The 13,798-nt window shown below is 54.5% G+C and overlaps 1 protein-coding gene and 1 long non-coding RNA gene across 5 annotated transcripts in view; one reads left to right on the top strand and one right to left on the bottom strand.

The window, feature by feature from the left end:
* Nucleotides 1-4,176: 4,176 nt before the first annotated feature.
* Nucleotides 4,177-9,057, top strand: LOC138921196 (uncharacterized). Its single transcript, XR_011433557.1, has 3 exons — nucleotides 4,177-4,575; nucleotides 7,492-7,613; nucleotides 7,831-9,057. It is a non-coding gene; the product is annotated as an uncharacterized lncRNA (long non-coding RNA).
* Nucleotides 7,997-13,798, bottom strand: part of PARVB (parvin beta) — a 110,064-nt gene continuing 104,262 nt past the window's right edge. For all 4 annotated transcript variants that reach the window (XM_023631729.2, XM_070254048.1, XM_070254047.1 and 1 more), the window contains exons 12-13: nucleotides 13,237-13,309; nucleotides 7,997-11,099 (exon numbers count right to left, since the gene is read on the bottom strand). In XM_023631729.2, the coding sequence (XP_023487497.1) occupies nucleotides 11,023-11,099; nucleotides 13,237-13,309 (150 nt within the window). In that variant the 3' untranslated portion in view covers nucleotides 7,997-11,022. The remainder of the gene's footprint in view (nucleotides 11,100-13,236; nucleotides 13,310-13,798) is intronic.

The raw sequence follows: 13,798 nt of genomic DNA, 5'->3' as shown, positions 1-13,798 counted from the left end.
TCAGCAAAAAAAGAGAAATATGTTCAGGAGAGGGTTTGGGGCGTCGGGCCAGGGAAGAGAGAGCCACGCTTCTAGACGGGGCTGCTTTCCCAGATAGAAAGGCACTTGCTGGAGAGAGTGAATCCAGGGGCACTAGCGGGAGGAGCCGGGAGTGACTCTAACCTGCCTGCTAGGTCGGCTCCGAAGGCAGACTTGGCGTTGGCCCACAGGGAACGAAAACAGGGTGGAGCAATACACTGGCATAATGGAGAAGGATATTTGGGTGGGTTTGCCGTATATGCCCATCTCCCCTGGGGAGACCCGGGGAACTCTGGGGCACAGTGAAAAGCAGTGCAGTGGCTCCGTCTGCTCTGTAGCCCAGGAATGACCCTGGGAGATGCTGGGATGGGACGGCTGCCCCAGTTTCAGCAGAATTGAGGTCATTTCAAAATGGCAGAGGCCAACGGGCAGCCCTCATTCATCTATGGGGGGGGTGGGTGTATCGGTTAGTTTTTGCTATGTAACAAATGACCCCAAAACTTAGTAGCTTAAAACAACTGCCATTTTATTTAGCATGTGATTCTGTGAGTTGGCCGGGCAATCTCTGCTGGGCTCTCCCGCATCTGCACTCAGCCGGCGGCTGGCTGTCCAGAAGGATCCACTCGCATGCCTGGCGGCAGCAGCTGGCTATTAATGGTACAGCTCCCATCTTTCAGGTTCGTTCACAAGAAGGCAGGGTAAGCCCCACGCACGAGCACCGTCCGAATCTCTGCTTGCATTGCATCGTGGGATATGCAAAAATGACAGAATTTGTATAGCACCCTGGATGAAGAGATAAAGTTGCTTGTGGCCAGAAATGGCAAGCCTGGGGGTTTGGACCATCTCAGGGCCAAAGGAAGGGCCACGGTTGGAACCTACCCCCGACTCGTGGCACACCTGTGGGCAGCTCTGACGTGGCCTACATGCCACTCTGGCTCACTGGGTCCTGTCAGCCTGATGTCGTCCGTGTAGTGGACCAGCGTGGTGCCCTGTGGGGAACACTGTCCTAGCTGCCTTGCAGGAACATGTGCATGCAAATTCAGGGGCTAGCTCCCTAGTGAACTCCCTGGGGCTCTCCTTGGCCGGGAACATGGGGGTGACACCTCCCAGATGAAATTTAAGTTGCTGCACCTTGCATCTGGCGGGCAACACAGCCACCCCTGGGGCAGCTGCAACCATTCACGGAGTGAGCTGCAAGGCTCCCAGCCGTGAGGGGCCCAGAGCAGGGTCGGCAGCCAGTCCTGGAAGCAGCACCCGCACCGGTAACGCTGAGCCCTGGTGGCCCGGCAGGTCCAGTGGGGGCTCAGAGTACATGAGGTGGACCAGGAGGCTGTGCGGTGAGAGTGATGGAGGAAGCACAGGACAGGCCCTGGAACTTTGGGACAAAGCTGTGTCATCTCCTGTTAGAACGCCGTCCTGGTCCACTCAAGCTGCCGTAACAAAACCCCACAGACGGGGTGGCTTATAAACAACAGATACTTATTTCTCACTGTCTGGAGGCTGGGAAGTCCAAGATCAAGGCGCTGGCAGGTCTGGGGTCTGACGAGGAGCTGCTTCCTGGTTCACAGTCAGCTGTCTTCTCGCTGTGTCCTCACGTGGTGACTAGGGCAAGGGAGCTCTCCCAGCCTCTTACAAGGATGCTGTCTCATTCTTGAAGGCTCCGCCCTCGTGACCTCATCACCACCCACGGGCCCCCCCTCCTGACACCATCACGCTGGGGCTTAGGTTTCAACATATGAATTTCGGGGGTATACAAACATTCAGTCTATGGCAAATACTTATTCTCCTTTTGAAAAATAGCTTCCCAGTTTGCTAATGGGCCCAGGACAGGCCAAATCCTTGGCCGTGGGGTCCCAAGTGACCAGGAAGCCTGAGTTGTCCATCAGGTACTGAGAATCATTTGATCTTTAAAACTCTGTGTGTCACGGCCTTCCATGTCAAAGGGGAGTGACGTGCCCCAAAGACACAGGGCAACGGCAGGAGCAGGTGACTGGAACTGCCACCTCTTCCTCAAGCCTTCCTTACGGCCTCAGGGAGGAACACCAATGTCCACTGACAAAAGAGCAGTCCAGCCGGGTTACTGATGGTGGTCCGGCCCTGCTGGCAAGACCCAGGAGTGGGTCCTGCAGGGTCACAGCCTCACTCAGGGTCAGCCTTGAGGACGCGAGCTGAGCGAGGTCAGAGGTGTTAGTGCCTCAGAGAGGAACACTGCCACCAGGAAAAACACAACGGCCACCTGGCCATGTGGGCGTCTTACTGCTGCTGGACCAACGGGCAAAGGAAGAGGGTCATCACGTTGGATGGGGATGTGGAGCCTCATCGTGAGGGGGAAGAGCAGGGGCTGTAACACGGCCGGGGCGTGGAGGCCAGCTGGGACCCAGGAGAGTCCCTGGGGAGCCTCCTAGAACAGTGATATCGTGTGGTAAAAATTAATGCAAAGCCACCGCCACCCCACAGTGACAGGATGAGAAAGACTCACATTCCTCAAAGGAAGACTTGGGTGCCCCTCAAGGTAACAAGTGATCAGCTGAGGTTCTGGCTGGGGGCAAAGCCAACAGGTCACAAAAAATGGTAGAAGAGAGTTAGAAATAGAATTACTGGCTCATGGTCACTTGTAGAAATGAGGACTCTAATCACTCCCCATATTTTCTTCCTTGCTGAGGTCTATATACATACACACTTGCATGTGCAATTGCACACACACATGCACATACATAGATGCATGCACACACATGCATACATGCACAGATGCACATATGTACATGCACACACATGCATACATGCACATGTTTACATATGTGCATGTCCAATTGCACACACACAAATACATACCCTGTAGCACATCTCCTGGGGTCATATTTTCCTGGTAATGCTTCAGTTTTGAATACCCAAACTCACAGAATATATATATCTCTCAATACAGTGGTTTTAAAAAATATATATTTTAATGCGGAAGATGCATTTGAGTTGCATTTTTTTGTCCTTTTTTTGGTGAGGAAGATTGTCACTGAGCTAACATCCATGTCAATCTTCCTCTATTTTGTGTGTGGGATTCTGCCACAGCATGGCTTGATAAGCAGTGTGCAGGTCCACGCCTGGGATCAGAAACTGCGAATCCCAGGCCGCTGAAGTGGAGCACATGAACTTAACCACTGCGCCAACAGGCCAGCCCCTACAATGGGTTTTTTTATTCGAAGTTTATATAAGAAACTATATACTACACGACTATATTACAGTTATATATCAGAGTTTAATTATATTTGTATAACTATATAAAGTGTGTAAATTATATTTACATCCCAAAATCTCAAGACAGGTTTGTTTGTTTAACACCTTATCACACTGGCTTTCTCTTTCCTTCTTTTTCTGAACCATTTAAAAACAATTACAGGGATCGTGTCACTTCATCTCTAAACACTTCAGAATTTATCTCCTGGAAACAAGGAGGTTCTTCTGCACAACGTAGTACCACATGGCACCCAAGAACATTCACACTGATAGAATATTTTCTAACATTTCATCCATATGCAAATTTCCCCAGGTATTGTTATGCTGTTTACTGCTTTTTTGTTTGTTTTACTTTTTTTACTCCAGGATCCAATAAGGATCACATAATCCACTTGGTTGCATTTGACTGTCACGTTCCTTTAGAGTCTTTTAATCTAGAACAGTCTTCCACGACATTAATATTTTTAAAAAGCTGAGCTCGGCTGTCCTGCAGAAGGCTGCTTCCATCGTCTCTGCCATTTCCAGTCTGCTTCTATTGGCTGATTTTCTCCTGATTATGGATCACATTTTTCTGCCTGGAATGTCTAGTAATTTTTTACATAGTGCTAGATCTGAGGGATTTTATGTTATTGGGCAAATTTTGTTGCTTTCCTTTAAATAGTGTTGGCATTTTTCTGGAGGCACTTAATTGTGGATTATTCTGATCCTTTTAAAGTTTATTCTTAACCTTGACCTCCTCGAACTCTGATCTCTGTCTCCTCAATCCAGGGAGACCCCCGGGCTCTGAGATCCACCCCACGCACCCCAGTCCAGGATTTATGTTCAGGGAGAAACCCTAGACAATGGGGGGCTGACCCTTTTTTAAGGATTGCAGACCTGCCCTGCCTCGTGCCTGATGACTGAAATAGTTGTTTCCTGTATTTTGCCCAGTTTTCTAGTTACTTCTAGCGGAAAGGTGACTCCAAAAACAGAAATCCTTTCCCATGAGACACTTATTAATTATGAAGAAGGTTCCATTCTCAGTGGACAACATGACAGACATCATCTTAACTAAGCGATCAAAACTAACGTCCCAAGAAATGGGACCAGTCAACGTGCCACGTCTACTGATAGGATCCCTAGAAGAACGCCTAGCTTCTGCCAAAAACGCACAGGCTGAATCTAATCACGAGGAAAACGCCAGACAGACGCGGGCTGAGAGGCAGGCTAGAAAATAGCTGGCCTGTGTTCGTCAGTGTCAGTGTCACGAAGCAGAAAGGAAGACTGAAAGAGTGTTCCAGGTGAACGGAGACTGGACAGACGTGACAAGACTGCAATGCATTTCTTTCGGTAAAAGGCCATTATTGGGACAATGGGAAAAATATAGTTAAGGCTTGTAGATTAGATAATGCTGTTGTTTCACTGTGGTTTCCTGGTAATGACACTTGTCTTGAGATTACGCAAGAAAGGTTCTTGTTTTTAAGAAACATACACTGAAGTATTTAGCGATAAAAGGGCATAATGCATGCAACTTAGTCTCGAAGATTCAGGAAAGATAGACAGATGATAGATAGATAGATGATAGATGATAGATAGATAGATGATAGATGATAGATAGATAGATAGATAGATGATAGATGATAGATGATGGACAGATAGATAGATGATAGATAATGGATAGATAGATGATAGATAGACACATTCATAAATGACAGATAGATGATAGACAGATGATAGATAGATAGATGATAGATGATAGATGATAGATAGATAGATAGATGATAGATGATAGATGATGGACAGATAGATGATAGACACATGGGTAAATAAAAGATAGATGATAGACAGACAGACAGATAGATAGATGATAGACAGATGATAGACACATAGATAAATGACAGATAGACAGATAGATAGATGATAGACAGATAGATAGATGACAGATAGGTCTCTCTATAGAGAGAGAGAGAGACAGAGGACAGACAAATCTCTATTTTATGTATATAGAGAAAGTGGAAAGGATAAAGCAGATATGGTAAAGGTTAACATTTATGGGATCTGGGTAAATACAGGAACTCTTTGTACTATTCTTGCAACTTTCCTCTAAGTCCGAAATCATATAAATAGAAAACATTAAAAGAAAAAAAGAGGTGCCCGCTTCCACCCTCACTCAGTATCACTAGAAACACACGGAGTTTTTGAATTCACCGTGTTATACGCCACTCTTCTTTCTCCCATGCCGACTGTCCACGAGACACACACCCTTTAAGAGAGAGCGCCCACGTCCCTGGGCGTGTCCCTGTCATTCACTGCGTAGCTCTTCCTGGCATCTGGCACAATGTCTCAGGCTCACCTTGTCAGTACATTCAACAATGGATACGGGGAAAATCTAGAGCCACATTCCAAATATGCCGGGTAGGACATCAGAATCCTGCAAGGCGTGTGGAAAAGCACGCCGAGTGTGGACAAAGGAGATGTGGACTTAGATGTGGTCACGTGGCTTAAATGTCAGATTGTATGTGTCACGGTTGCTCACGGCCCATTGCTGGGATGGGCCACAGGGCCCTCCTAAGTCTGGGGGGCCGAGGGCTGGGTGAGTCACGGGTCTGGGTCAGATCCTCTGCCGTCTCCTCACCTACCCCTAGCTCACCACACAGCACTGTCTCAGTGCTTTCCCAGAACTTGCCGTCTGCATCTCTCACGTCCTCCTTGCCGGGTTCTCTCTCCACCCCTCCACTTGCCAGTTCCCGAGGCAGTGCTGTGTCTGCCCTCCTCCCACCGCATCCCCTGGACCTCACCTGGCACACAGTAGGCCCTCAGTAAGTATTTACTAAACGAATGTGCAAGTTCCTACTGTGTTGGGTGCAGGGGAGTCCCCACACCCTGTCCCAGGGTAAAGCCTGACCCTGGTAGCTGGTGAGGACAATAACGATTTATTGAATCCGATCATATGCCAAAGAGTGGATTTCCACCTAAAACGAACCCCAACAAAAGCTGGGCTTCCCAAAGGCAAGACACTGTCCTTGCAGAAAGAGGAGCAAGTTCCCATCCCGCCAGGGGCCGTGACCATCTGTGAGTGCCACGTGCCTCCTGCCTGGAAAAGGCTTGAACGAGACAACCTCAGGGGTCCTCAGACTCTGCAGATTCTGCTGAGGGCAAGCGGCCAGGTAATGTCACAGTCCCCAGAGACTGGCAGGAGGAAGGGGCCCTGCCTGAAGTGGAGATGCCCCAGCCCCCAGCAGAGGCCCCGGGGAAGGGATGGCTGGATTGGGAGTCTTTCCTGAGGGCGTGCGGATCACGGGGGGGGGGGGTGGAGGGGAGTTGGGGGGTGTCAATCACCCACATGGCGGGCTGGCAATCAGGACGAATGGAGACGAAAGGACTTGTATAAGGTTGCAGGATTAGAGTGTGTAGGGACGGCCTCCCACTCTGTGTCCACCTGAAGCTCTCAGTTCTCATTCCTCCTTCTCCAGAAGGTCCTCACTGTTCCTCCCCAAACAGCTTTACCCTGTCCCCGGCCACGCCCTGGACCCGCCCTTCATCCTTGTTCCCCCTGGGAATTATCTACGCGCTTGTCTCTCTCTCCATGGCTCAAGGGCAGCAGCCCGCCTGTGCCATTGGCCCCCTGGATGAACCAGGCCCTCGGTGAATGTCCCCTACACAGGACCAACCAGAAGACCCCTGGAGGTTAGGAGCCAAGGCTGGCCTGAAAGGGCTGACGTCACAGGGGACGATGCTTAATTCTCATCAATATTAACAGATAACCCATCCAGTAAAACCGCAGGCTGAGACAGGCCGGCTGGAGGAACTGGCATTTACAGCAGGGTCTCTCAACCTCAGCACGGGGGTGACTGGGGCCAGGGGACTCTTGGTTGGGGGAGAGGAGCCTGTCTCGTGTACTGTGACACGTTTAGCAGCAACTCAGGACTCCACCCCCTATGTGGTGCCAACAGCATCCCCTCCCGTGTGACAACCCAAACTGGCTCAGGACATCGCCAGATGAGGGCGTGGGGGCAGAACCATCCCCATCGAGGACGGCTGACTTTAAGGGAGGGGTGAATCTGGTGAGCGGTCACTCTGGAGAGTGTGGGTTAATTCACTGGCCAGCGGTCCCACGGGAACAAAGCCAGACTTGAACCCGTGCGTTTCCCCAAAGCGCAGGTTTTTCCAGCAAGTTTGTAACTGTTAGTATTTTTTTATATAGCATTGTTGCGTTGTTCTCTGGGTCAGCCATATTTTAACAGTCACAATCTTAACATTTCGTAGAGAAAAGTCCGCTGCACCTGAAGCCTCGCAGGACTCCTGCAGGGAAGGTTTACAGCAGGGCAGGCGAGGAGGATGACCATCTGGCCACCATCGAGGGCCCAGGGGTCCCTCGGCCCCAAAGGGTAAGGAGGAGACCACCCAACTATGGTGGCACTTTATCCAGCCTGGGCCACTGCCTGTGGGCATCTCCCCGTTGGAATCAGGCGACTGGGCTGGCCGGCCCTGCTCCGGTCTTTATCATCACTCGCCTGCAGCTGCGACTCTGCCACCCTCCTTCCTCATGACTCCTGCCTATGAAACCTCGGCCTCAGCCCACCCAGGGCCCCATTCCCCACACAGGGCTGTGAGCTGGCTCCTTCGCCACTTCCTTGTCCGACTGGAAGCTCCTGGGGAGCAGGACTGTGCTGGAATCACGTGGCCCCCGCACCAGGCATGAGGCTGGCACAACCAGTGACGACGGTGAAATGTGTGGCAGAAAACACGGCAGCCAAACAGGCAGCAGACGGCCCGTGCTCGCGAGTTCTTTATTGGAATAAATAACAGCACACTGTCCACACCACATGGCGTTTTCCCAACTCGTGTCCCTGGCTTAGGCGACGTCCGGCTGGCCCACAGGGCAAATGAAAGTGTCAGCTTCCCGCGGTCAGCCGGGCGACAACACGGCCAGGGTTTTAGTGGCTTTTACTTAACATCCATAAATCCAAAGTAAACATTGCTTAAAACAATTAAAAAGACACGATGACACTGGCACACGAAGGAGGCGAAGGAAGGATTCAGTCGTTTTAAAACAACACAGCTCTTTGACGCATCCAATTAGGACAACGGGGTGCGTGGGGCTCCGGGCTCAGTGCCTGCATAACACCGTGTGGCTGTTAAAAGGGAACCAGGGCTGCAGGCAGGCTCCCCAAGGCCAGCGGGGGGCTGGGGTTCAGAGACACGCCACACCGAGAAGGGTAAGCGGGGTCAGCATTTCACGGCCCTGGCCCACTCGGCCACTCAGGCCCTGGAGACCCCGAGGCGTCCGCGTGGCGGGGCTGGGGCCGCACAGGCGCAATGATCTTGCTTTCACCTAGTTCCTGTGGACGAGGGTCCCTCTTCGGGGAAAAACAATTTACTGAAAACGTGGGTCTGTGGAGGGAAGCGGGTTCCAGAACTCTCCTCAGTTAAGGACTAAGAGGGAAGCATTTACATCCAAGGGGCCCCCAGTGAGTGTCCCAGGAAAGCGGCCTCTGCTGCTCAAGTTGCCCCAAGTAGATGCCCCAGCGTGGGGCGCCCTACAGAGGAGACGTCCCAGACCCCGGAACTCACATCCAGAGAATCACTGTCCCCAAGCCAACAGGGACAACAGGCCGATGACAAGAGGGGGAAATCACTGCCATGGAGAGTCCACCTGCCTTCTCCCTGGGAACCGGCCGTCGACGCACCGTCCAGGGCATGCTTTGAATTCTGATTCAAACTGGACAGCGAGGGGGCGGAAATGAGACACACACAGCCCGAGGCGGAGGCCACAGCGCCCGTCTATCTCATTCTCTAACTCTCCTACTGGAAACACAGGGCTGGAATGGGCTCGCTGCCCCGGGACGCTGAGCCCCCCCCCACCCTGAGTAACCACTTCCTGCCCTTCACGGCTGCCCACCTGCGCTGAAAATCCCCAGGCTGTGTTTTTTCCAATCCCAACCTTGTCTCCTTTGTCACCCACCGCCCCCACCCCCGTGGCCCCCAGGGATCCACATCGCTCTCGCCAAGCCCACCCGTGAGCGAGGCAGGTGGACCGGCCCCCCGGCGGCTCCGGGTGGCTGTGATTCTGTGTGTTAGGAAGGCAGCACAGAACGTTCCAGCCCCAGCTATTTTGTCACCGCGGCTCTTTAATGTCACCGCATCCCGCAGGAGACAGTGTAATGCCGTTTTAATTATTTCTTCCCCCTGCTGGGAAACCACCTCCATCAGAACGGCTATTCTGGAAACATCCCCAGCCTAGCAGCAGCCAGAGCTGAGACAGAATATTAAACTGTTTTCTAAATCTTGAGCGTTGGTATTCAATTTAATATTAACGACTTACTCAACAGCTCTGATCCACCGCAGGAAGGTGGAAATCAAAGAGACGAGAACGGGCTGTGGTGGTGGATGCTGGTGAGGGGAGGGGGAGGCTGACTTGCAGGGGGCTCCCGGGGAGGGTGGGGAGGGGGCGGGTGTGACACAGTGCAGGACCCGCCTGAGGCCAAGCTGACGGGTCCCCTCTTCTCCCGAGCCACCGTGAGCGGCACCCACATGAGGGGTCAGCATTCCTTTTCCAGGGCACCCCAAGGGGAGGTGCCAACAGGGCTCCAGAAAGCTAGGGCTCTGGGAGGAGGGAGGGGACCCTTCGTGTCCCCCTGTCATGGGCTGAATTGTGTCCCCCTTCCCAAGTCCTAACCCCCAGGACACCTCAGAATGTGACTGTGTTTGGAGACAGGGTGTTTAAAAGATGATGAAGTTAAAATGAGGTCGCTGAGGTGCCCCTAATCCAACAGGACCGGGGTCTTTATAAGAGGAGGAAATTCGGACGTGGGGACAGAGGGACGACCATGTGGGGACACAGGGAGAAGATGGCCACCTACCAGCCAAGGAGAGAGGCCTCAGGAGAACCAACCCCGTACCCCTTGACCTTGGACCTCCAGCCTCCAGGACGGTGAGGACATCAATTTCTGCTAAGCCCCGGCCTGTGGCACTTTGTCATAGCAGCCGGATCAGACTAGCACACACCCGTTACTACATTTCTAAAAACGCATCCGTTCCCAGCCAGGGCCTCTGAGACGGCAAAGTTCTGGAGGGAGCTGTCTCAGGCAGATTTTAGAGCCGGTTCCCGCCCCAGCTCAGGCATGGCAAGAAATCAAGAATGGCCCTCAGCAAATCCTTCCTTCTGGGGCCGGTGGGCGGGGTCATCCTGGGGTAGAGGTGTTTGTGCAAAAGCGAAACGAAAAAAGCACCGAGTGGCAGGAAGTGAAAGGAATGCGGGGTTGGGGGGACACTGGTCACATCAAAACCTTCCGGGACTTCAGAGGGAAGTTTTTAAAACTGCAAAATGCTTTTTACTAAAAAACCCTCACTTCTGAGGAGAGCCCCACCCGGAGACGCCCCAGAACGATCGCCTGTGATCACTAATTGCTCCATCACACAGCACACGGGGCGCCCCCCACATGGGCTGAGGGGTTGGGCCTCTGCTTTTCTTTTTCATCTTTGCATGGAGGCCGACAAGTGACTCAGCGCCCAGCAGACCCCCAGGTGAAGCACCAGTGTCTGAACCCTACATTTTGAAGGATCCTGTCCATGCCGGGGAGGGGGAGGGGGATGGGGAGGGGGAGGGGGGGCGGGAGGGGGCGGACAGGGGACAGTCGGAGGATAACCACGGGCTTGGAGGGGAAGTGGAGGTGCCTCCTGGCCAGGGCAACACAGCAGAGCCCCCACTGCTGCCATCTGTCGCCGTGCCCCCCACCGTCTCTGCGCCCCCCACCGTCTCTGAGCCCCCCACCGTCTCCGTGCCCCCGCCGTCCATCACTCCAGGTGCTTGTACTTGGTGAACAGGTTGTAAAGGACCCGCAGGGTGGACTTGAGGTCCAGGTTCACCACATCTGCAGAAGGAAACAGAGACACCGTTGGCAGGGTGACGGCGCCCCAGCCCTGGAGCCGACACTCGGGAGACGAGTGGGACATCTGCCATGTGCACAGCAGACCGCTTCGGGTTAAAGAGCGATGGCCGTCATATCCAGGACGCTCTGGCAGCGCCACCCCCAGACACAGGCTGCCACGAGAGCCCCCGGGCCACCCTCCGCGGGAGGGGCACCTGGGACAGCCAGGACAAGGATGCTCCTTCATCCCTTCTGGGATTTGCATGGGGACAAGGCCGGAGACCAACGGTGTCTGCATGGTGTGGGGACCACTTAACAGTGGGGGCCCAACACCTTTGGGCCGACCTGTGCAGGACCGACGGCCCGCTGCCCCGCCAGGTCTCCTGGGGCGAAGCAGGGGGGGGACTGCTGCAATGTTCCGCCCCCTCAAGGTCAAGCGCAGCTACAAGGTGCAGCCCACAGCAGGACACCCACGGGATCCGGCAGCTCCTGCAGGGCCCCTAAGTCCAGGCTGCCTTCTTGGGTGGAAAGTGGACCTGTTCTCCTGCAAGTTGGGTACGTGGGTCTTGTCCTCATTTGCCCTGTGACCTCAGACAAGTGACCTCCCTGCTCTGGGCCTCAGTCTCTTCGTCTGTAAAATGGGCCTGCTGGACTGGATGATGCTAAAGGCTCTTTGAGCTCTGACTTCCTGGGGTTCAAAGGCCGCCACGGAATGATCAACTTGTTTCCCCTGCAGATAATTAATTACCTGCAGGGAGCAAGAAATGGCATCTCCTCCGGAGGAAGGCAGGCTGAGTGGCTGCCACGGATCAGCAACTGTCCTTGTAACCAGCCCCAGTGTGCCCCAGCCTGTCGGGCGGGTGGGAGGCACAGAGAGCTGGTGCAACCCCCTCTCATGCCTTCCCAGCTTGCAAAGGAGGAGGCCAAGGTCACAGAGGAGAAACAGCTTGCCCACCAGCTCACCTCAAGAGGCAAAATCAAGTCAGCGGGCACGTGGACACACCCAGGGCGCTGTGGGGCTCCCAGGGGCTCCCCGGGCCTGAGGCTGGGGCTCCAGCTCCCGGCAGGCCAACAAACCAACACAGCAGTGGGAGAGGGGGTGGCCCCGTGCTCTCTGTGGGTGGGCAGGGCTGCAGGGGGCTGGGCCAGGCTGCTCCTGGTCCCCGAGACTCCCAACTCTGGCGTCACCCCGCCCCAGGGGCGGAGCCTGGAAGAGACTCTAGTGGAGGTCCCTGGACACCTGCCCTTCACAAGGGTCCTTTGCTGGGCAGGAGGTGGGTGGTCAACTTGAAGTTCCCAGAGCTCAGTGCAGGAGCTGGATGGCAGGCGGGCGGTTTGGGAGCGCAGATGGACACCAAGCCCACGTGGGAAGGGACTGAGCTTCATGGTCCCAGGATGGAATTTCTGTCCCAGGATGGGCCTGAAATGGTGGCCGCCAAGCCTCCCAGGGCGTGTGTGGAGGGTAACGAAGGCATCTTCCCCGGATTCACGCTGTCGCTGCAGGGCGGTGACTCTCAAGTGGGGTCCCTGGACCGGGAAACTCACGAGAAATGGGCATTGCTGGTCCCATCGCACAGCCTCTGAGGCAGAATCCGTGCTGTAGGAAGCCCTCTGGGGGACTCAAGTCTGAGATCCCGACGCAGATCTCTTAACACAGGGGCCAGGCAGAGACAGTGAGGCGGTCCCTGGCCCCAGCTCTGTGGCCTCCGTGCTGCCACTCAGACCCAAACGGGGTGTGAAGGTGCCGCGTCCTGCTCATGAGCATCGCCCTTCATGGGGCATCAGGGACAACAGTCCGGCAGTCGTTAAACTGCTTGAAGCCTTGACTATCCTTTCAAGGCCTGAAACGGCATGTCCTGCCTGAGACCCAGCCCCTGGAGAGGACCTTAAATCGTGAGGCTGTGGGCAGAAGCCACGTGCTCCAAGTCAAGTGGTTCCTAAAGAACCAGCACTGTGGCTCCACCAGCACAGTTGCCCTGGTCCCCAAAACCAGAAGCATGGGGCAGGAGGCACGGGGACCCCGGCACACTCGGGACCTAATCGAGAGAGACACATCGGCCTTCCAGCCACTTCTAAGACCCAGTCTGAACTCCCTCCCGTGCTCCTCACTGTCCCCGAGGGCCCCCGGGCAAGTCACTACCTTCAGGGCGAGCCTTGGGTTTCTTGAGCCCTCCATCCAGCATCAGCTCGAAGGCAAATGCCACGTTGTGGACCTGCCAAGGAAGCAAGAGTGAGCGCCGGGGTCTGCAGCTGTTCCCAGCCTGGCCCGCCACCCACTGCTCTCCTTCTGCAAGGACCGGATGGGGGCAAGTGTGGACAGACCGAGCCTGAGGAACGACCACGTCCACATGGACCCGGGGCGCCCAGGGCAGGGCCTGGGGTGGGGAGAAGGAGGGTGAAGACATCTGCTGAGGGCGTCACACGTTTGTTAGATGGTCCCAACCCCCTCCCCAGTGATCTGCAGGCGCTGGTGCAGGGCTGAAGGCACAGAGCCTGACCCGGAAGGCTGAGTCCCCAGTGCCTGCCCTGCCCCAGGCCCCTGCACAACCACACGATGAGAAGTGACAGTGACCCATTTTACAGATGAGGAAATCGAGGTTCAGAGAGGACGAGTGACCTCCCAAAGGCACCCAGCCCTGAGTACTGTCCCCACCACAGAGCTGCAGGAAGGGCCTCAAAGAGCTGAGTGTGCACAGCTGTGT

The sequence above is a fragment of the Equus caballus genome, chromosome 28, assembly GCF_041296265.1.
Source record: "Equus caballus isolate H_3958 breed thoroughbred chromosome 28, TB-T2T, whole genome shotgun sequence".
In the NCBI taxonomy this organism is placed as follows: Eukaryota; Metazoa; Chordata; class Mammalia; order Perissodactyla; family Equidae; genus Equus; species Equus caballus.
Note: the sequence above shows the minus strand (reverse complement) of the source record. Positions and strands in the feature narration are given on the sequence as shown.